General features: G+C 43.9%; 1 protein-coding gene and 1 long non-coding RNA gene across 6 annotated transcripts; one reads left to right on the forward strand and one right to left on the reverse strand.

Annotated features, from left to right (window-relative positions):
• Positions 1 to 666: 666 nt before the first annotated feature.
• Positions 667 to 12,100, reverse strand: LOC139832191 (uncharacterized). Of its 5 annotated transcripts, XM_071821833.1 has the most exons (14): positions 11,685 to 12,100; positions 10,766 to 10,923; positions 10,571 to 10,676; positions 10,278 to 10,358; positions 10,076 to 10,180; positions 9,674 to 9,849; positions 8,889 to 9,002; positions 8,532 to 8,731; positions 8,365 to 8,422; positions 7,703 to 7,802; positions 3,969 to 4,082; positions 3,290 to 3,484; positions 2,989 to 3,083; positions 667 to 1,087 (listed from the first exon to the last, which is right to left on the reverse strand). In XM_071821833.1, the coding sequence occupies exons 8-11, from the start codon at positions 8,631 to 8,633 to the stop codon at positions 4,025 to 4,027; spliced, it is 318 nt and encodes a 105-aa protein (XP_071677934.1). In that variant the 5' UTR covers positions 8,634 to 8,731; positions 8,889 to 9,002; positions 9,674 to 9,849; positions 10,076 to 10,180; positions 10,278 to 10,358; positions 10,571 to 10,676; positions 10,766 to 10,923; positions 11,685 to 12,100; the 3' UTR covers positions 667 to 1,087; positions 2,989 to 3,083; positions 3,290 to 3,484; positions 3,969 to 4,024. The 5 variants fall into 5 exon arrangements, 4 of the variants coding, with proteins under 4 accessions (XP_071677934.1, XP_071677937.1, XP_071677936.1 ...); XR_011746869.1 differs by lacking the exon at positions 10,766 to 10,923 and having other exon boundaries at positions 11,367 to 12,100; XM_071821836.1 differs by having other exon boundaries at positions 3,974 to 4,058; positions 10,766 to 12,100.
• A 3,164-nt stretch (positions 12,101 to 15,264) lies between these two features.
• Positions 15,265 to 18,832, forward strand: LOC127308191 (uncharacterized). Its single transcript, XR_007856339.2, has 7 exons — positions 15,265 to 15,780; positions 16,280 to 16,435; positions 16,558 to 16,624; positions 16,740 to 16,802; positions 17,035 to 17,217; positions 17,720 to 17,778; positions 18,266 to 18,832. It is a non-coding gene; the product is annotated as an uncharacterized lncRNA (long non-coding RNA).
• Positions 18,833 to 22,742: the final 3,910 nt, after the last annotated feature.

The following is a 22,742-nucleotide window of genomic DNA, read 5'->3' on the forward strand; positions in this document are numbered from 1 at the left end:
ACTCAGTTATCTAGACACCACACCGGTTTGATCTTTCACCTTTCTCTCGCCTCCAACTTGTAACAAGTTTTTTCCAGAGAGTGCGCCAGTGACACACCATATTTTTATGGAAGAAAACAATATCATTTATAGGGGACCAATATCCTTGCAAATATCACACCCACATCTCAACTTACAAGTCGGATAATGTTTTTCATCTTTCCCACTACTTCGAACTGCAACACGTGGGACACATGCAGCACCATCAACACCAAAACCCGGGTGCCTCCCTTGTTGTCTCGGGTCTCATTTGCATGTCGTGTGGACTTACCAAAGATATTTTAGGTACTTTTGAAGTCTTTCGTGTGTACAACTGGATTCGCTTTATATCTTAATAAAACGGCCGTATGCATTATTTTGATGCAGATGCTTTGGGGAAACCCATTTCGAAAAAGGTACTTTTGAAGTAGACTAGATCTAAACTAAAGTGGGTGAACCTACACACTAAAATAGACTAAATACAAACTAAAATGAGTGACCAAAGAAAATGCCCCAACATCGAAGGGAGTACAACATTGCTTAGACCACTAGACCTGATGTTACCAATTTGACAGCAAATATGCTGTTTTTCTAGACAGTTTTATCACATGGCAAAATAATGGATAAAAGAGAGGAATGATGTGCAAATTGTGATATTTAAATGTACTCGACACCTTCAGGACTAAAGGTTACAAAGTAGTTTGTCTTAAGTAAACAACCTCACACAGCAGAATCTAACAGGTAAAATAAGATGTTACAGGCCAATTGATCTAGCACGGGAAAAGAATAGTTGAAGATGCTATAGCCAAGAGAGCATCAACCCACTGTATCGACCCACATCGCATAGTACCTAACTGGTTCCAACATCTGTGGAATAAATAAACAAACAAAAAGCATGCCTGGCCGGCCGGAACCTGCATCCATGGCTCCCTCACTCCTGGCTACCTCCCCTCCACTTCTCCCCTTCACGAGAGGGAAAGACAACAAATCTGCTACGAGGCATACTGCTCCACCATCGCGTCCGACTACCACCAGTTAAAGAAGCTCGCACATCCTGTTCATCCGTCACCTGCACGACCACAGAACAACACAAAATCATTTGAGGCAAAACAAAACGAATTTTCATATTCACATGTGAAAATATAAGAAACATGTCTGTTTCCATTGGCATATTGACCAATAAAAAACATGAACATATGATCTCTTTTATTTTATTAGTTAATTAGCCTAGAACCCCTTTTCTTAACATTAGTCCAAGGAGTCGAAAATGTCATATACTACTAAGCTATTTATCACATTATTTATTTTCTTCAACTTGGATATCTACTCTCATTAAACAAGGCAATATCAGAGATATAGAAAGGTATACGACTAACAAACATGGATTGATGACAAAGAGAAAAGACCATGTAGGGAAACAGGACCACATGCCCCACTACGCAGAAGCATTGGATGACAATAATAAATCAAATCACTGCCTCGGAGTGAGACCTACAGGCAGCAGAAGTACAATGCAAACGAAGCAGATTTGACGACAGTATCCAATGCCTAGGCTCCATGTAAATCATAGAAAAGTCAGCTAGCAACTCTGAGTATTTGTACGTGATGTATTAAAGAGAAGCATTTGAAATATGTCTTAAACAGAAAAACATATCAAGTTTCCCTAGGCATGATACACCCAAGGAAATATTTAAACCATGAAGAGTCATGCTCATGAAAAATACATTCATCAGTTTACTAGAAAACATGCTTAATGCCAGAGCAACTTTGGCCATACTCCAGAGTGATTTGACAAATCTCTAGATGCAAATATTATAGCCCATCTCCTTGACACTTAGGACATGGCACCCAATTTTGTTTCAAGAATCACGAAGGGGTCAGGAATCCACGGTCAAGAGAAAGGACAATATCACTTAAGCATGACTTGTAATTTTTTTTACATTAGCACAAAAATAGCTCAACCGGAGAATCACTAAATAGCTCAATATGTAGCCAAATCAAACACTATAATTTCACTAGATGAATCTCATGGCATGAAAATACCACCTTTCCGTTCAATAGGAATTTGAAGTAGCTTGATAGCATTAAGGGGATACTTGGCTGCAAGATATAAACATATGAAGTTCTGAACTAAGTTGGTGTAATGACATATCGACTTCTCTGACTCTAAAACATAACAGTATTTTTAAGTTACAAGGATGAGTTACAGACACATGGAAATGCGAGAACAAATTAATCATGCGAGGAAACAACTAATAAATCTATTCTTTCTCATGTAGTACTACATGTTAATTAGCAGCAATGGAAAACAGAAAAAACTGATACATATGCAGTTATACCAGGTGTGTCTAAGTAAGGGAGTGATTTCAACATGACCCCCTGCCATAAAACAGTAACCTCAAACATGCCACAAGCCATCAACTCGAACCTCATAGTCAGGATATATCATTGCTACATGTAAAAATATATATGAATACAATCCTCAAGTGACAGCAAGTGAAGCACGGTATCAGTTCACTATTTCACTATCTTTCACAGTTTCAGAAACTCTTGTGAATACAAAGTACGGTAAAACACCGGACATCAGTTTTCTACAGCAAGTGACCTGGGACAAATCGAGGACTTCAAAGTTTGAACTGTTGGTCCTCCGAGGACTTACATTACAGTGTTGATGTAGAGGTCCTTGAGGTCGCTCTTGAGGTTTCATTATCCAGATCAAAGAAGCCCGAAAATAAATTAAGCATCACAAACAAGTAAAACCTTGATGAATGCAAAAAAAACATAGCGGTTACAGCAACTTCAAGTTTTTGTACCACAAAAGAGCATGCCACAAACTCAACAAGACAATCTATTGCATCAAACACAAAGCACAATTTGCAAACTCATCAAATATATAAGCGAGTGCAGCGAATCAGCCATATATGCAACATCTCTTTCATGGAGCAAAGCAAGTGCAAAGGCAAAGCTTACCTGTCGTCTCCTCCCTGGCGGCGTACAAGTCATGATGCTCTAGCGCCTCATCCACCAGAAATGGCCCATCTCAAACAATCCAGAGAGCGCACCACCTGTATGCAATGCCAACATTTCCAGATGAGTGCCACCAATTGATTAATCTTATCAGATACATCAATATATACAAACTCTCATAGCAATACAAAAAAATTGTACGAGCACCTGGAATTGAGGGGTTCTTCTTGGCTTGAGATGAGCAAGAAAAAATCTTTGCCTTTTTGGGTCTAGACTCAGAGAGGACCATAGATGGGTAGCTTACCATGGCGTCCGAGCTTGACACAGGCATATTGAAGCCATGGAGGAGGGCCTCCATCTCTAGTGCCTTGACAGCTGCGGCTGCTTGGGAATCTTGCCATTTTCTTCATGGCGGCCAGCCAGCCGGCTGCACTACTAGCACCACGATCTGCTGCCCGCGGTAACATTGGAGGTGGAGGAGGTGCTCCATGGCCTAATGCTAAAGAAATGAGCAGAACATTAGATACATGACAATAACCTGGAACAGAGTATAAAAGGAACTAAAATCCTTAAGGAATCAGGCCTCTAGTAACCCTGAAATTATGAGCCAATGTTAGAATAATTTAGATGCAAACTTCACTAGAAATGCTTAAATCTAATATGACAACTTTGCATGTCTGCAAGTGACATTTCACGCAAAATTTTCATTCATCATCAATATACATTTCCGTTAATCGCCTATGTACTAACCAACTGAGAATCCAGCTTCTTGCTATAAGGGAATTGCACTTCATCGATACAAATAAATGGAAATGATTAGTCAAACTTAAGGTTACCAAAGCCAATCACGATACAACAGCTACACACAAGCTATATTTGCAAGTATTTTGTCCAAATCAGCTACAACTTTCTGTGCACCAAATATTGTGTTACACACAACACCAAAAAAGCACAAAGTTATCATAAAAGATAGCAGGATGCACCTTACTATGAGTCATCGTAGTTGTTCTTATCCCCAGAGCCCTCCAAGTGGAGCAAGTCATCGTTCCTGAACCTGCCGCCGCCACCGCCGCCTAGGGTTGCAAGAAGTGAGAAGTCTGGGAGTGTAATGGTTTAAGGTCACACAAGTGCTCTATTTGGGGCCTCCATATAAAATGTAATATCTAGCAGGATGAACTTTAAAACGCCGGTAGAAAAAAGAATCAAACTGCTATCACAATTTAACTGTAATGTAAAGCAACATCATTGGTCTTAACTTTGTAGAGAAGATAACATGTAGGTGCATGATAACTAAGGTAGTAAACAAGGGTAAATTAGAAGATCCCCTGCATACTGAAAGGAAAGACAGATCAAACCATATTGAACAATCTCTTAAATCTCACAAAGATTAAGTCTAGATACAGCCGAATCCCAAAGCGCTTGAACCCAAAATTTACAAAATTTCTCAAGTACGAAAATCAACATTGTAGCAAACCTACTGGACAACTTCAGTTTGAACAAGTTTGAACAATCCACCAAAAAGTTCAGCAGAGACACCCTGGACAAAACTACAGCCAAAGTCTAAAGAGACTTCTGAAGTACAAAAATATAAAATGTAGCAAAACTGCTGGACAACTTCTATTTGACCAATCCACCGGACAATTCAGCAGTAAGATACCCTAGATGGAGTGATGGCACATTTGTGTGAACAAAACTACTTCAATTTTTTGTCATAATCTGTACAAAATATGCATCAGAGATCACAAAGCATATGACTAGAGAAAAGCAGGGGACAACCCAGTTCTGGATCACATCTCAAACAAGTGCTACCCTGGAGTAAATGAATGGCAGATAGGCATATGAATGAGGAGCATCAAATAATATAGACCATGCAAAGGCAAACAATGTGGTCATATAGGCACGACCTTCCATTCTCACTTCTGACAAAATTAAATAGTTCAGGAGATAGAACTTGGGCAAGAATTATGTGTTGAAGGGTCAAGAATAAAATAAAGTCTTATTAGAATTACAAATGGCACACAGTAAGTTAATTTGTCTTCAAGTGTGAATGATTATCCTTTGATAGGTACATACTCAACTTGAATTTCGTGCCATATTGTTCAGCTGGTGATTTTATTTTTGTCAATAGAGGTGATGCTGCTGAAACAGTTAGAAAATTTCTATGTTTTTGTCAACATGCATTACCAAAGTATTATAGAGATTGCTCCCTACGCTTTACCAAAATTGTGATAAATGCTAACTCACTTCTCTTATGCGACATAGAATGTTATATTTAAATCCCAAATATTGTTCAATCAGATATACTAACTTGTACTCTAATGCTGTGTTTGGTTGCAAGGAATTGGACTCTGAATTGGGGAATCTAGAATTGAGGGCCCAATTCTGCTGTTTGGATGTGCTAGGTATTGATGTGTGGAATTGTTGCCCAATTCTAAGGAGAGGCCCGCACGGGGCAACTTAACCCGTAGCCCAATTCAGAGCTCCCGACCTCTGTATTGCCTCTGAATCGAGCGACGGGCTCGCTCAATCTCCCGAAAAAGTACGAGGCCGTCATCCTCCCGTCGCCTTCGTTCGCATCGCCGGCCGCCAGGTACATCGCCGCCCCTCTCTCCCTCCGTCCCCTCTCCGGCCGACCTCCTCCGCCCTCCTCCGCCCCTCCCCTCCCTCTCCCCCTTGGTCCCCTTCCCCCACTGTTGCCCACTGCGACCCGAGCCCTAGGTCCGCCGGTGGTAGAGAGGCGACGGGCGGCGGACGCGCGGCGGCGTCCCCTCTCACGGACGAGTGGCGGCCTCCCCTCGCGCGGACGAGCGCCGACCTCCCCTCGCGCGGACGCGCGCCGGCCTTCCCTGGTGTGGACGAGCGCCGGCCTTCCCTGGCGCGGACGAGCGCCGGTGTCCCCTGGCGGCCTCCCCTGCGTGGACGAGCGAGAGCCTGCCTTGTGCAGACGCGCTCATGCCTGTTCTGTACTTAGCTGTTTACTGTCTTTCACCGAAAGAAAGCTGTATCAAGGGATCTCAGTGCATGATTCAGAGCTAATCTAAGCCATTCAGGTGCTATCATGATTGATGAATTTAGGTGTCTCGGTCTACTATTATTTTCAGCTGGCTTAGGTGCCCACAAACGAATCATTGTGTCGAGTCTATTGACAACAATTTTATTTTCAGCTGGCTTAGGTGCCCACAAACTATTTGTAAGACAGAATGTATCCACTTTCTACTATTTGTAAGCATAATTGTCCACTTTCTGCTATTTGTGCTATATTCATTCATATTACATATGTTATATTGTTCAAAGTAAAAAATACTCTCAATTTCACACATGTGACATCCAAACAGGATTTGGTATTCCATTGAAATCTGAATTCTGTAGCTGAATACCACGCGCATCCAAACACTCTTTGTGGTATTCCATTGAATTGGTTGATTTGATTTTCCATTGCCAATTCAATTCAGAGCTCAATTCATTGCAACCAAACACAACATAATAACTCAAATTTTGACGAGACATCAGAAAGTTTTTATCTTTTCCCCTAAATGAAACTCAAAGAGAAGAATCCATCCATCGTCCCTAAAAAGAAGAAGCACCAAATAAATCCTAAGAACAACATCGTCCAAAAGTGATACGAGCAGACAATCATGAATAGAAAATAGAGTCATGCGAACACAGTCCGTGAAGTGCATCGACTACCTCTGTGCAAAAAAGGATGTGGCAAGTTTGTCTAAATTTAGGTGTATCTAGACACTCTTTAGTGTATAGATACATCCGAATTCAGACAAATCTCCAACATCATTTCATGGATGGAGGGAGTATTAAACTAACATAGGCTACATCAAAATCTCCAAGTTTCTATCCTCTATTTCAGGAAGAACTTTCAATTTCCTTGTGGACCAGGATTTTGGAAGATTCATAATGATAATAAGTGCAGAAATAAAATTTAATGTGGAATGTGAGAAGTACCCAAGAACATTACCGCAGTTGATCATATGCCAACACAACTTGTTTCACCAATTTCCCTTTCGTTCCCTTTTTTCAAAATCGCAATAAAATATAGGTTTCAGTGTTACTGCCAGTCAACAAAACTAGAATCTGTTCCCACAAGGTAACTATAGATATAGTTGAATGAATGAAGGCGACCACACATCTATGAGACTATGACACAAAGGAAATATTGATTTCAATATGGTGAGTCGATAAAAAAGAAGTCATCCGCAAGTAGGAATCCAAACGTTCCAAAAAGCAAAATCCATAGAAAACAAAAATGGCATTTCAAAACAACCATCTACAAGAGACGACAATCGGTCTAGTAACTAGATCTCTTGCATTCAAGCCGAAAACACAATCCAAACAGGAGTAACAAAAACAACCACTGAAAGCATCATCCACGAAAACCACGAGAATTCATTCAACCATTTAAAAAAAATAACCATCACCATCAACCACATCTAATCCCGATGACAACATCATAACATCATTTTTTGTTTCGATTCATTTTGCCACATCTCTACTAAACGGTCCCTTGTATGCTCAACACAGTTTCTTTTTTTGTCAGGGTAGAGACAAAACAGGATAAGCTCATAGCGATGCAATATGATAGCGCCTTTTGCCCATGCAACACAGCGGTCAAGTGGGCTTGTGCTCCTGTCACACTTCATGAGATCACAGCGACACACCATCATCGGCAATAAATAGTTATAGTCGAGAGAAAAAGAAGTTTTACCTGCCAGCGGCACACATGTCACGAGTTCTACTTGCGCCTGGGAGAAGGAGAGTTGCTTCTCTCGCTACCGCTGGATGCGACGATGCATCCCTTGTAGATCCTGGGTTTGCAAATAGAACACAATTATGTTCACAGCAAAATAAAATTACCAACTCGTAAATTCCAAATCTAGAAGTTGCCTGACTTTAGACCGATGGCCTTTTCTAAGCAGCACCATGGAAGATAACAGAAACAAAACTTTAGACACATGTACTACATATCAATAAACGCATTCTACACGTAAGTAAAAACACATGTGATTGTTTTACTCTTATGGCATTGCACATCAAATGCTTATCATGCAGTTCAATCCGGATCATATTATTACTAATAACAAAAGGTTTTCTCAACAGCCATAGCAGCCATAATAAAGCAATTGCAGCCGAGCAGATTATTAGAGCACATTCTGGCAACTCAAACATATATGTGCATTGCTAGAGCGCATTCTCACAATTCCATACAGGGTGGGTTAAATTACAAGCTCAATCATGTTCATAATGACAAAACCAAATCATCCATAAAAATGAAGAAACCCCTGGTCATGCACACCATATTATTAACAATAACAATGAAATTGCACCCATAAAGCAAGCGGGGGACCCCATTGAGTTGGAAAATTGTACCATCTTGAAGTGCCACCATGTCCTCAGGGTCACCAAAGGTTGTCATCAGGTCACGGTCCTGTACAACAAAATAAAAAAAAAGTCAACTAGTTGTATAAAGGAGGTTTCTCCACTATCAATAGGTTAGAAGGAAGATAAAGAAAGATAGGTAGTGGCCAAGCACTTACATTCAGGATGATATCAGGCATACCACAACCCATGCATCGAGGCATAGCACCACCCATTCCTGCAGGCATATATAGCATAGCACCAATAATTGTTGCAGGCATACCACCGCCCCTTCCTCAAGGCATAGAACCAACCATTGCTGCAGGCATACCACCACCGGACCCCTCCAGCAAATCCAGGCATGCCTCCTGGGAAGCCCCTGCAAGATGCATCTCCATATGATTGGCTTGGCAATTGCTCTTTCTTGGCCTTTTCATAATCAGATTGTTGAAAGAACACCGCATGAATTCAGATCTAACCACGAAAAATGGCAGCCCTAGAAAGCCCTTACCAGGAGTGGGAAGTATGAAAATCACCTGTGACTCTGCACGACAACGAAGCGAGACACGCCAAAATTTATCTTCTTCCATTTACCGCAACATGTCTTAACTCCTGCGATGCTCCACAATCTTTTGTGCATTCGGCTCCACCTGCAAGATCACCGACATCACAATCATATAAGGATCAGTTCACATACATAGAGATTTAGCATAGCTACTGAAGCAGTGCTCCACCTTCTAGGAAAACCGGATTGAAAGTCAGGCATACAACCAGAATGAAATAAACCTGAACAGGCCAAATCAAGAGCTACATCATGTGCATAATAATGCCAATCAGCCATAAAAAGAAACTTGGGCATGCATCAAGCACTGAGATAACTATACCAAATGTCAAAAGTTATATCTACAAAGGGCACCCAACAGCCCACACATTACTATTAATGATGTCTTCCATTCTCTTAAAATAACAGCAGAACATAAATCACCATACAGCTCTATTAATTTCAGCTCAGTATGAGATGCTCTCCAACTGAAGCATCTACCTGCACTGCTAGAGATTTACTACACAATAATGCAGAAACAACTGAGCAAGAACAAAACATGGTCAGCTCTCAAGCAAATTTATCAAAAGTCAAACTGGAGTAGGGTTCCAACTTAACCCACACAAGATGGAAGCACCCAAAAATCTAGAAGCTAAAATCTAAACCAGCAGATCAACAGCTTGCTACAGTGAATTGAATTGGCTGAGAACAAAAATAATTGAGTTGCTAGACACCGCAATTGCGGATTAGAAAGAGTACTGCAAAATTACAGAGAAGAACCTGCAAAATCAACGGCCTCCTAGAGCTTCTTGGTGATGCCCTCGATGAGGCCCTGCTTGGCAAGATCACCCTGTCTTGTCCGCCGGCAGGGTCAAAAGACGCACCCAGACACTCCAAATAGGCGCTAAACCATGCCAGATAGCAGCATGAGGACACTCCAGAAGATTTGGTCGTCCCTGCATACATATGCACATTCCTTATAATAATAGATATCAAAGACATAAATATAACTTCATATTGCCATTCAATATACCGTGTTTTTTAGTATGAACTAACTAAAAACTAACTAAAAACCACGGTATATTGAATGGCAATATGAAATGCAAATTATGTACTTGACTGAACATTCTTCAAATAAATGTCGCTCTCGCTATCTAGAGCATACATCATAACCATATATACCTCACATTCTTACAAGAAATATCCTTATCGGTAGCTAGAGCTAGAATCCTTCCAGGTGTGCCCACCACAATGAGGGCCGCAAATAAATCCATAGAATAGAGCAACCTTCAATTCAAAACACAAAAGCAATGAGCAAATCAAGAAAAGGGTGATAAATGTACATGTGCACAACACAAAAGTGCAAACGACCAGATTTACGAACCTTGTAAGACAGTTCTCTTGTGTGACGCAATACAACCAGCAGCCTTCCCCATCCTGTCTTTGCTTGGCACATGGCATCCCTCTAATGGGAAATGACATAAGAAATTATACATGAATATCAGCAACACAAGAACTTCATTACCACACACAAATAGAAGCCACTAATTAAGAAGAGCATGTTATTGAGACATTATTTCGCAAGCACTAAGAATCACCAAGAAATGCAGCATTTGCTGTATTTAAACACATGGACGCGAGTCTACTAATCCAGTGTTAGTCTTTCTCTGTTCATACCACGCTTCTGGGCAGCGGAGGCTATGGCCAGCCCAACAGCAGCTGAGCCACCAGAGCCATCGCCAGTAGCAGCAGCTGGGTGACATGACCGCATACACATGTGCACCTCACATGTTAGAAAAAAGAAACGAGGGTTAGTATGCATAGGAAATAAAGTTAATGATCAAGTATACATATACAGAGTTGTGCAATTACCAAAATATAATCAATAATTAGGTTACTAAGCCATCATTGTAGATATAAGCTTTTCACCAACTGCAGCAATTCAAATATGAACAAATCTTGAATTGCTGCTATGTTCCGCTTGCTTTTTCTATGCTGTTTTGGATGTCAGTTGTGAAATCAATTGCCATCTACAAGCAAAAAAAAAAATGCTTAAGGCTTATAAGATGCAAAGCAACATTGGACAAAAATCAATTGAGAGGAAGAAAATATAGGCTGCTCCATTGATGTGATCCTATGAACTACCCCAGATGAATATCATCAGGAAATGCAATGACAGAGCAGAATGGGGTGTCAGCGTGATATGCTGCTCAAGCGAGTTACCGCACATAAGAAACTAACACAGAATGCAAACAGAGACTAGCTAAAGCTTTCATTTAGCCGCAGCGTTCTTCACCAAAATATGAAGGGGGTATTCCAACAATTCCAACAAAACCCACTATGATCAAACCATCATATTTTTCCTGAATTTCCAATATCAAACACACAACATCCCAAACGCACATAGGAAGAGCAAGATGGCCATGCTACCATGGAGAGGGTAGAGGACAAAGGATAGGAACAAGAAAATTACCAAAAACCACAGACTCAAAGAAGAAGGCCACCCGATGCCATCGCACGCTACCGCGGTGAACTCACGAGGTGGGTTGTCTAGACAACAACAGCTACAACGAACATACATGCAAAACTAGTTCAATTTCCGGTTGGTTGGGAAATTTATATGGATGCATACAAGGTAAATTTGAATCACGTAATGCTAGTATTAAAACCGAGGGCGGTCTAGAGCAAGGCAGTTTGCATTAGCAGCTCAGCAAATACGCGGTCATACAAAAATGGGTAAGTGAGTATAGAGCCGATTCCAGCACGAAAAAAAGGGGAATGAATTTTCGACCTTTGGGTGGCGAGACGAGAGGTGTTGTTGGACGGCCGCGTGGAGGTGGGGATTAGTCCTGCAGGTCGTGGACGCACCCCATTAGGCGCTAGCTGCCGCGTCCATGGCGTCCGGCGACCCCGCAAAGACGCCGGCGAGGCGGTTGGCGGAGCTCGCGCACGGCGGCGACCTTGGAGGTTCCGGTGGACGAGCAGCTTCTCCCACGGCCGGTGAATGGGCGATGAGGGACAGCCGCATGGCGCGGGGCAGGGAGTCGTCGTCCTGTATGCCGGGCGGCAGCCCAGCCGCTAGGGTTTCACAGCAGGGCGAGGAGGCAAAATGTCGGGGAGGCGACCAGCAGCACGTCCTCCGCGCGTCCCCGTCTTCCTGCGCCGGCCGCCGTCGTGGAGAGCCGCGGTCGCGCCGCCGCCGGAGGGCGCGATTTGTGGCGCTGGAGGGACGCGTACGTAGGAACTGGAGCGGGGAGAGCGCGCCGGAGTTTGGCCGGCGAGCGGCGGCGGCATGGGTAGCCGGGGGAGGTGTGGCCCGTGTGGGAGTTGGGTTCGCTGGCCGGCGGCGAGAGGAGAGGGACTTTTTTCCTGGACATGCGCTTTGTGTTTCTTTTTGGGTGCAAGCTGTTGATCTGCTCAGATCAAAACGCGAAGAAGTTTTTTTTTGGCTGATCACACAATCCTTAATTACCTGCCAGAACTAACCATGGAAATTGTGCCTTCAATCAAAGGCGGGTAGTAATTAATTAACCATTCCACTTCCCGCAGCAACTCCTCGTTTATAGTGTATATCTCAGGCATCTACTCCTCCTTCTTTTGACCATGATCCCTCGCATCAACATGTTTGCTTCTCTCTAGGAATTTTGTTTTTACTACAGTAGTTCATAGTTCATTTGTACTGAACACGTAGCAGTAGCATAGGATAGTGTAATCGGATGCTACATGGCCTCTACCTCTGTCCATGAATAACATGTCTTAAAATCAAAATCTAAATATATATCTACACACTATATAGTATTTACATGCATCCGCAGTTAGATAAATCTAAGACATTGTTTTACATACGGCGGAGTATAAGTCAGATGCTTAATATCAAACTACCCCGCATCCGCCTCGCCGCACCGGGCATCCTCCGCCTACTCCATGAGCCCTTCCCGACCGCATCACCCCTCCTACCCGTTGACGGGCCGTCGCTGTGCGAAGCCCATGTGGGGGCGCGACGGCAACGGGTGTCTCCTCCTCTCCAAGCGACGGTGAGGTGGGCAGGGTTGCGGCGACCTCCCTCGCAAACTATGAAGTGGCACCTCTTTCGCAAACATGAGTACCCATGATAAAGATTTTCGACATATAGTACAAAACTCCCACTTCGTGGCCACGACCCAACTCTTGTAACCACTACGGGGTATGCGTCGCGGATCCCACGAAACAAGGTTTCGCACGAAACCAGAGAGGAAGGGTTATAAGCCCTACCCCGACCGCTATCACCACCACCTGATTCCCCTTGTTTCATGGGATCCTATTATGGGTGGTTTGAACGGCAAATACCAACACACAACTTTGGATTAGCCTTCATTCGCAAGCACTGTTCAAAAAATCGGTCGAGATACCGATTTATCACCGATTTATCGTGAATCGGTGGTAACCGATAAGATTTCATCATATCTCGTTTAATTTATCGTTGCACCGATATTTCGGCCGATTTTCCGATCGAGGGCCGATATTTCGCACGATTTTCACTCTAGTGACAGATATATTTGGTGATTGTCCGTGAAATTTCACTGAAATTTTGTATGGCAGTCGTTATTTTCTTCCTATGGTCTTGTACAACTATGCATTAGCTCAAAATTTTCATTTTGATTGATTCAAATGCAAATAATCAAGGTAATACTTCTTCTTAATGCTCCAATATTATTTTTACATAGCATATTATACAAAATTGAGTGCTGCAAATTAGAATATACAAAAAATTAAGCTGATAAATGGGCAACCGATAAAATCGATTAATCGGACGATAAGCGATTAATCTTCATTTTGAGGATGGCCGATAAGTTAAGATTAACGATTTCTTGAACATTGTTCGCAAGAATGCCTACCTTTGAGGAAAAAATTGTACTTATAGAGCAAAACTCCCACTTCGCGGCCACCAAACCAAATCTAGCAAAGCTTAACCTCTTTGGGGGTTTGTAATGTTACTCGAACCTACTCTAACACAAAAAAGAAGAGAAGATTCACATGGAATCACTACTTCGGAATGAAATACAGGGAGTAGAGATGTCATGGGGCTTGTGGAACAAGATTTCACCTAATACCTGAAGAAGAAGGGTCGTAAAGCCCCCTATATTGCATGGGGTCTTAGTATGGATATATAAGGGTGGTGTGAAGAGGAAAATCCAATACACAGCTCTAAAGTCGCACCTTCTTCACAACCATGACTAGCTCAAAGGAAGATTTCATATGATAGTACAAAATCGTCACTCCGAGGTCATCGGCCCAAATCTTACAAGAGGGTTTTCATGTTCCTTGGACCCAAACTTACACAACCAAAGAGAAGAGTAGCATTGAATTACCACTTTGGAAGGAAAGGCGCGGGTCCCATGAAACAGGGTTCGCTTGAAACCGAGAGAGGAAAGGTCAAAATCCGCATATGTCTTGCGTGGGATCCTATTATGGATATATAATGGTGGTGTGGAGGTTAAAAGCCAATAGACATTTACGAAGTGGCACCTCCTTGCAAAAGGAATATAAAGTTGGTGTGAAGGTTTAAAGACAATACACACCTATGAAGTGGCACCTCCTTGCAAACATGAGAACCCAACCATAAGATTTCAAACTTATATGGTACAAAATTTCCACTTCGTGGCTACCGACCCAACTCTTGTAAGCATTTGGCTTCGTTTTGGAGGTTCTATGTTCCTTGTACCTAGCTACAACAACACAAACAAAAAAGAAGATTCACATGGAATCACCATTAAGGATCAAAAGCTAGTTGGTAGACGTCGCTATCCCCACGTAAGGTTTCGCACTTAAACCGAGAGAGGGGGTCATAAGCCCTCCTGTTGAATGATGTCTTATTGTGGTATATAGGTGTGGTGTGCTTGTGCGAAGAGGAAGATCGGATACACACAACTCGAGGTGGCACCTCCTTCATAAGCATGATTACCTCATAGGAAGACTTCAAACTTACAAAGTTATAGTGCATGCAAAACCCTACTTATAGTGCATGCAATACTTCCTCCTTTTCTATTAAGTTTGCGTTCTAGGTTGAGTGAAAAGTCAACCTTTGAAAAGTTTGACCAAGAGTAATAAGAAAATATAAATATCCATAATACCAACTACATATAATAAATAAATAAACATTCTTTATGGCAATTCTATACAATAGACTTTATACTCTAAGTATTAATATATTTTGGTAAATATTTGATCAAAATTTACAAAGTTTGACTTTGACAATCCGAGGAAAAAACGCAGGCTGGCCAAAACGTAGCGCAATGCAAAAAGAAAAAAAGGGAAAGGAAAACAAAAAAAGAAAAAGAAGTGAGAAAAACGCAGCGCCACCCCGTCGTATCCCCAATCTCACTTATCTCTCGCCCCACCCACCTTGAACCCAATCCAATCCCGCCGACTGCCCCTCCGCCGCCGCCGGCATTCCTCCCAGCCGCAGGACCCTCCTTCCCCGCGCCTCCATTCGTGCATCGACGAAGCAATAGGCGACTCACCTTCTGCAACGCGTGGAAGGCGACGACGCTCCGACGGAACGGCTTCGGCGCTGCGCCGGACCTGGACGTCCCCTCTTCCCTCCACTCCCAGTTCCAAGGCCGCCGCTCTCCCGCTTAGGATCTACGCCGCCGGCACATCCTTGCAGATGCGAGGGCGCCTCAGCCCAGAAGCTATTCCGGCGCGGCATGCTTGCTTCCTCGCCGGCGCTCGGCGCCCCGTCGAGTTCGCATGCCCGCGTCGCTTGCGGGGCCGAGGCATCGCGGTGCAGATGCCTGCACGCTGGCGACACCCTGCCGGCCACCAGGGCGCCACGGCGCCGACGCGAGCAACGGAGGTCGGGTGGGGCTGCTCGTCCCGAGCCGCCATCAAGGATTCTAGTCCCAAAGGTTGCTTCCACTTCCTGCGTCTATCCTATTGAAAAAAATGCATCTTTGTTAATTGTAGGCAAGGCAGATCGATGTAGTAGTTCTGTATTGTTTGGAAATTCTGTTGTGTACTTAGGTGATTACAGCAGCTCACTTTGGTGGTGCTGTTCTTTACATTGCAGTAAGCAAAAATATAAATCTTGAGATTCTGAGGTGTTATTTTGTGGTGAAAATTGAACCGTTTATTGAAACTGTAGGAAGTCCGACTTGTTTGAAAGCGAAAACTGTAGAGTAATGCATTTAGTTATGATATATATTAATTTCTTACACTATAGAAAGATAGAACCTGTGAATTCAATGGAATGTGGTATAAATCCATTAGTACAATACGTGTATGTGAGTTTCTGGAAGAGTTTTTGTTATGATGTCAGGTTTTGGATTGCTATTCCAAAAGAGTTTCTTCAGATTTATTTGAGTGGGATTTTTTGATGTTTACATTTGCTTATTCACCTTAATGCAGTCTGAGAAGGCAGTTCTTTTGATTCCATGGATGTTGAAGCTCTTACAAAGATGAACAAGAACAAGAAGCTTGTCAAGAAGTATCATGCTTTCTTAGCCTCGGAGGCTATTATGAAGCAGATTCCCTGTCTCCTCGGTCCTTGTCTCAACAAGGCAGGCAAGTGCTCTGCTGTGTCATATGTTAGTTACTTGTGTCTCAGCTGGGTTGATTTTCTTGTTGACTTCTCATCGCTAGGAGTTAGAACAACCTTTGTTCTCAGCTGGTTATGTCGCCTGCAGGTGTTCATATGACAAGGAATTTACCTCGGCGCCGCTGTCAGGAGCTCCTCGATATTGGCATCCAACGGTACTTTCTTTGCCCTGCACTCGAGTCGGTTGCTGCATTTGTTTTCGTATATAGTGTAGAAACCTATAGATGTGAGAATTTGTTCTCAATTGTGATTCGATTTTACTCATGTCAGGTTGCTGTTCCGGTGGTGAAGCTGCTGCCGGCGTCCACGTCACTGACCTGCTGCTTCTGCCTGGTGAGCGATCTCCTCTTCCATGCATCTTTAAAAAATGTTTCCTTTCCTGCTGATTGGATCTTTAGGCAGTAGAGTATGCATGCAGGTATGGATGGAACTTGTTTCAGTCAATGAAAACTAGTTGTGCGCTTAGGCAATAGATGCATGGGCAATAGTATGTGCTCAGTTTTGTTTATTGTTTCCTGCTCATCATCCATAGACAGCACTGAATGAAATCTTGCATTTTTTCCAGGTTTAAATCATTTTGGAGAAGGAGCTGAAAGGTGAGAAGTGGGTGTACCGGGATGCGCTATCGGTGGGGAACCAGGAGGAGGAGGCGCGGGAGCGGACGTCATAGGCAACATCCACGAGTGCCGTGGGGAGGCGCTCTGGTTGCTGCGGATTGACTACGAGGCCTCCGTCAAGAGCCTGGTAGGTATGTATTGAGGCATGTATTTCACATGCAGTTTTTGAATAGCATGAGTGATGGCCCGAGTCAGAAAATAGTGCTGGGGCATTTGTTGGTTTATTTGCTGCTGTGAGTGTTGATTATTGTATCGAGGATTATTTTGCCGAGAGATTTGACATCTAGTGCAAATTTTCCTTGAGTTCGATGCTTGGAATCAATTTATTCAATGTGATTTGAATATGTTATATGTATGGTGGTGTCCACGGCCTGGCATATTTTATGCTGTTGCTGATGGTTGTAGTTTTCATTTACTGATTATTTGTTTCCTGGGATTAGTTTTGCTGATGCTAGGGATGTCCTGGTATTACTTTTTGCTCTTGGTAATGCTAGATTGCTGTTGCATTAAAAATTCCTTTCAAAATGGTTGAGCATGCATTTGATCTGGGTAACAAGCTGCTGGTATTCTCTTAGGTTGTATCTTCTTACAAATTGGTTGCTTTGCTGACCAATATGTTTGTTCTTGCTCCAGGATAACAAGGAGCACTAAACGAGAGCGATGGGCATCTTCTTCGACTCCAAGGTGGTTGGGTGAGTTTTGGTTCTCCTTTCCCTGGTCTGCATGCCCCGTGATACCATGGTTGCTGTTCATGCTAAGATGCTCCGTTGACTGTGATGAGCTGTTATTATTTTGGGCAAACATATTTGCTCCTCTGTGTGTTTTTCTATTTCACGAGCAAAGCAGCTCCTGTTTTGGACTTGATGGCCTTATACCCCTGCATGCAGTGTTAAGAGATCCGGGATCATGCTTTGCTTTGCCGATATTATATAATTAGGCTAGATCATCAATGTGGCTGGCTGTAGTTAAGAAGCTGTGTTAAAAGTGTTGTTTGCTGCTGCCTAAGATAAGATAAGATGGATGAACTCTGTTTTTGCCTCGTCATTGATGCACATTGAAAGATGGAGCCGTGTTGTGTGCTACTTGTTGGAAATGTTAATAGCTTAGTAAGAAAGAAAGGAATGTTATATGTTGAGGGCTTGGTTTAGCTGACTTTGGAACCGTGTTTTTGCGTTTCAGGTATAGGTAAAATGAGAAAGAAAGTAGATGAAGAAGACAGAGGAAAGGACCAGATAGCTAGTAGCTAGGTCATTTTGCTGTGATAATGGTGAGTAGTAGTCGAGATAATATTTGTAGGGATGATCAGCAGGTTTCGTATGCCACGTTTGTGGTATTTGTAGGATGGGATTGCTGGAGCTTTTTGTTGCTATTGGGCATCAGTATTGCCTTAGCTGAAGCATACGCGGATTGCTTGGATGGAAGTTGGAAGACCTGGGGGGAATAGGCAATGGATGTGATGATATATATACGCCTTGGTTGTTTGAAGAATCTGTATGCAGCTTTTGCTTTGTTTCTAGCTGTCATGAGCAGCGGAGGTTTAAGAATCTTGTAACTCCTCATGAATGTGTTGCGTATGTAACTGTTGTCCCAGATTTGGTTGATGTTTACAGTTTGGTATCTCTGTTTGATTATACCTCTGGCGGAGATTGATTGCGTGCGTGGTTTTGAAGTCCTCAAAGTTGATCATGTAATTAATGATTGTTGCATTTCTGTTCCTTTGGCTGTAAATATTAGTAAGTCGTAGATTTGTGAAAATTGTGATGTAGCGAGACAGGATGATGTGCAAGGAAATTTCTCATGTGATGGAATGTATTTATTCTGTGCTGCTGAAAGGGAGATGGAGAGAGGCATGCTGCATTTCTTCTCTGTTGAGGCACGTACTGTATATTTATTCATTTTCACAAACATGGTTTGGAAAAAAAAATGTAGTTGCTCAATTAAGCTAGTGGTGTTTTAATTGGGCGGATGTAGTCACGCAGGGCAGGCAGGCAGGCAGGCCACTGAAACGAGGCCATCTTTATTTTTCTTACAGAAACGAAGGGAAATGGTGGTAATTCGGTTGGCACCTCCGTGTTCCATACGGAGGGGCAAAAGAAAGAAGAACATGGTTGTGATTGGGTTTGCAAGGAAGGATTGGATTGGATTGGATTAATTAATAATGGAGCCAAGGAGTAAAGAGGTGCAGGAAATTAAGCCAAGAGAGACACGTACGTACCTCGGCGGCGGAGCGAGCGAATGAAGTGCGTCATTGAATGCAGCTAGCGGGGGCGGGTGGAATCGAAAAGGCAGCACCGCAGCAGTGAGTTGTCCGACTCTTGGTGCGGCGTGCACGCACGTGAATTGACGAAGCGAAGCGAAGCGAAGCGATCGCGGGTGAGGAAGCAGAGGCGGCTGGACGAGCTCTCGTCCCGGGCAGCGCGGCTCCGTGCGGCGAACCGTAAGCTCCTCGTCGAGCTCAACCGTGTGATCGCGGAGCACGGCCGCGTGGCCCGCGAGAGCGCCCAGCTCCGGCAGGAAGCGTCGGAGCTGCGAGAGGAAGCTCGATGGCATGGGAGTGGATGAGGCTGAATTAGCTGCTGCGAGTGTACAGAGGAGAGACCAGAGATATAGCTCTTAGGTATAGAAATGCACCGTGTCATTCGTATGGCTCGTGAGCCGATGGACATATAATACTCTTGTACTACTAATGTGGCGACCTATTATTTTTTTCCTCCTATGTTGAAATAGAGCATATAACATATTATTATGAGACAGATAAATTGTTCGGTTTTGCTATTCACAATTGCCTGAAATTTGAAATCTGAGGAAACAACAGTCCTAGTACAACATCATCTCTACTTTTGATTACAGGTGGCTGAGAAGAATAGACGGATTAGGACTAGTCAGGTTTCGATCAACCAGCTCCACCCTCCAGGGTGCTGAAAACGAGCATCCCATTGCACACCATAGAATTTTACAGAGGTCATGAACGGACAGTTTTTGAATAACCGTACATTCTACTATGCGCTAACCTGGTCGCAACGCTGTCATCGGACGACAGAATCCTCTACGTATCGCCGTGGCCACTTGGCCACATCCATGTCCCCACCACCTGTGGTGGCTTGGCTAGCCGTCGCCTCCATCTCTGTCTCCGCTCTGTCGAAATGTAAAGAGTTATCAGATCCAAACATCGTTTACATACGAGAAACTATCCAAGCAGGCTTCCTGGATATGGCCGACAGATAAACTCACTCCAAATGGTAGAACTATCAACCATTGGTTGGTGCCAAAATTTGGTTGGTGCCAAAATTTGCAATGCCAAAAAATTGGCAGCCTATGATTCTATGCCACTTGTTTGGTTTGTTGCCAAAATTTTGGCTGCCAATGGAGACACACCCACCTTTCTCACAGGATTTTAACAAATAGTTGGCAAAGTGAGGCGCAAAAATCCTCTCGCTAAAAAATTGGCAAGCCAATTCTTGCCAACATTTAACAGGGCTGGATAGGGTACCAGCCAAACACCCTAAGCCTTCACGAAAATTGTGTTGCGAGTCCAATAGAAGCTAAAGATGGGGAATAGATGAAAATTGGTAAATATATGACAAAGAGGGTACTGATTGTTATATGGAATAAACCGCAGGATCAAAATTTACCCCATCTCAAACACAAGCACAGTAGAATAGGACATCATCATATGCCCACAGTTTGTCGAGATATTAGAGCATCGAGGATCTAAAAAATTCATAAATCTGGATAGATAGATCGATATTGACTGGTTGGTCAATGTTCAACCCTGTACACTAAAAGTTCATTCATTATAGGTATGCTCCTGTGCATTCTATTCCTAAAGACTACATAAAGATGTACGTGCTATTGATATATACTAAAAATCTGACGACACAGATATAACTTGGTAACAAAAGGTGATTAAACCACATTGCCTAATGTTGGTACCACCAATTTGTTCATGGATAGCAGCGACAGTTAGTCCGTTTGAGTTAAAACGCATGCTGAAACTTGTCGTTGCGTGCAAGTACCAAAGACAGGCCTCTTCCTTGTTGGTTTGTTTTTAAACAGAAGGCCCTTGGCCCGGCTTTATATATAAAGCCATCACGGCAACCACATAGTAGCGATACAACACACACCCCACATAAGTCCGATGCCTCTACTGATCGATGCCATAATACAAATAAGCCAAGTCTGATACCAAGAACAACACAAATGATAGACAGGGAAGGTGAAGCACGAGGAGCGGGTGCTAGTGGCAACAAGCGATCGTCGATGGCGTCATTGTCCTCCAGCCCGGGTCCTCGCGTGTAGCCTCCTAACCTCGTCCAGCGCCACGTCCAGCAGTGCTCTGTCCCTCGGTCTGACCAGAACCCTCCAGCTCTGCATGTAGATAGACATTTTGAAGATAGCATCAGCCGGGCTGGAGATGAGAGAGCCCTCGATAGCTAACTTGTTACGGATGTTCCACAGGCGTCCGCATTGCGCTGCGAAAGTAAACCAAGCTATCCTACGGAGTCTACCCGACAAGCCGTTGGCAATGGCGATGAAGTCCGCAGCCTGCCGGGTTCCATGAGCAGGAGAGAAGGTCCCTTATCCCTGCCCACATAAACTTCGCGATGTGGCAAGTGAAAAAGATGTGGTCGCAAGTTTCCCATTCGCCACAAAGGGGACACCGCCCGTTCGATGGCCCGTGTCGCTTAACTAATTGGTCCCCTGACGGGAGTCTTCCTCGGATGAGTTGCCAAAGGAAGACCCGGATCTTTGGCGGGACTCTAGTGCGCCAAATTTCCTTGAAGTGCGTGACCGTCCCACCCCGGGACAATTTGGAGTACATCAAACCGGTGGAGTACTCCCCAGATTGCTCAAGCGCCCATCGAACCACATCATCGCCCTCCGAGACCGGCGATAGGTCAAAGATCCTACAGAGGTTGTCCCATTCCACTCTCTCTGCAAGGCCGAAGGAGCGCCGAAAGCGAATACTCCAGCCCCCGCTGGATCTAACCCCCTGAACAGTTGCGAAGTGGTTATCGCAACGAGCGAACAACCTCGGAAAAGTAAAGCGAAGGGGCCCCGTGCCCGTCCACCGATCTAACCAGAAGTAGGTCCGCCGCCCATTGTTAACTGATGCTTCGCACCCATTTTGAAGTACCATTTGATCTTACGGATGGCGTTCCCGGTGCGATCCTTTGGTGGGCACCGCCGAGAGAACAAATCGTGGTCCCCCAGGTATTTGGCCCTAAGAAGGACCGCCCACAGGCCCTCCTCATTCTGGTAGATCTTCCAGATCCATTTAAGCATGAGGGCGATGTTCATGAACTTGGTGTTGAGGATTCCCAACCCTCCAACCTCGCGTGGTTTGCACACCGAAGCCCAGTCAACCATATGGTACTTACGTTTGGGTCCCAACTCCCTCCCAAAAGAAGCGGGACCGGTGTCTATCCATTGCCGCATGCGTCGTGTCATGTAGCAGATATAGGCCCATTGCAAACATCGGCAAGCTAGAGAGGCAGGAGTTGGTGAGCTCTAGCCTGCCGGCGGATGCAAGGAGCAGACCACCTGCCACGGCTCCACCCTATGGCCAACCTTTTACGTGAGGAAGTTCCGATCCGCAACAGAGAGGGGGCGATCGCTGACCGGTAAGCCGAGGTAGTGTAACGGCAGGCTCCCC

Source organism: Lolium perenne, chromosome 6 (genome assembly GCF_019359855.2).
Source record: "Lolium perenne isolate Kyuss_39 chromosome 6, Kyuss_2.0, whole genome shotgun sequence".
In the NCBI taxonomy this organism is placed as follows: Eukaryota; Viridiplantae; Streptophyta; class Magnoliopsida; order Poales; family Poaceae; genus Lolium; species Lolium perenne.

Excerpts from the sequence above, each read along its gene's own strand:
- LOC139832191 (XM_071821833.1), bottom strand. The coding sequence starts at position 8,633 with ATGCCTGCAACAATTATTGGTGCTATGCTATATATGCCTGCAGGAATG. Across the intron at positions 8,423-8,531 it reads TGCCTGATATCATCCTGAAT|GACCGTGACCTGATGACAAC; the intron begins GTAAGTGCTTGG and ends TTTGTTGTACAG. Across the intron at positions 7,803-8,364 it reads CATGGTGGCACTTCAAGATG|GATCTACAAGGGATGCATCG; the intron begins GTACAATTTTCC and ends TTGCAAACCCAG.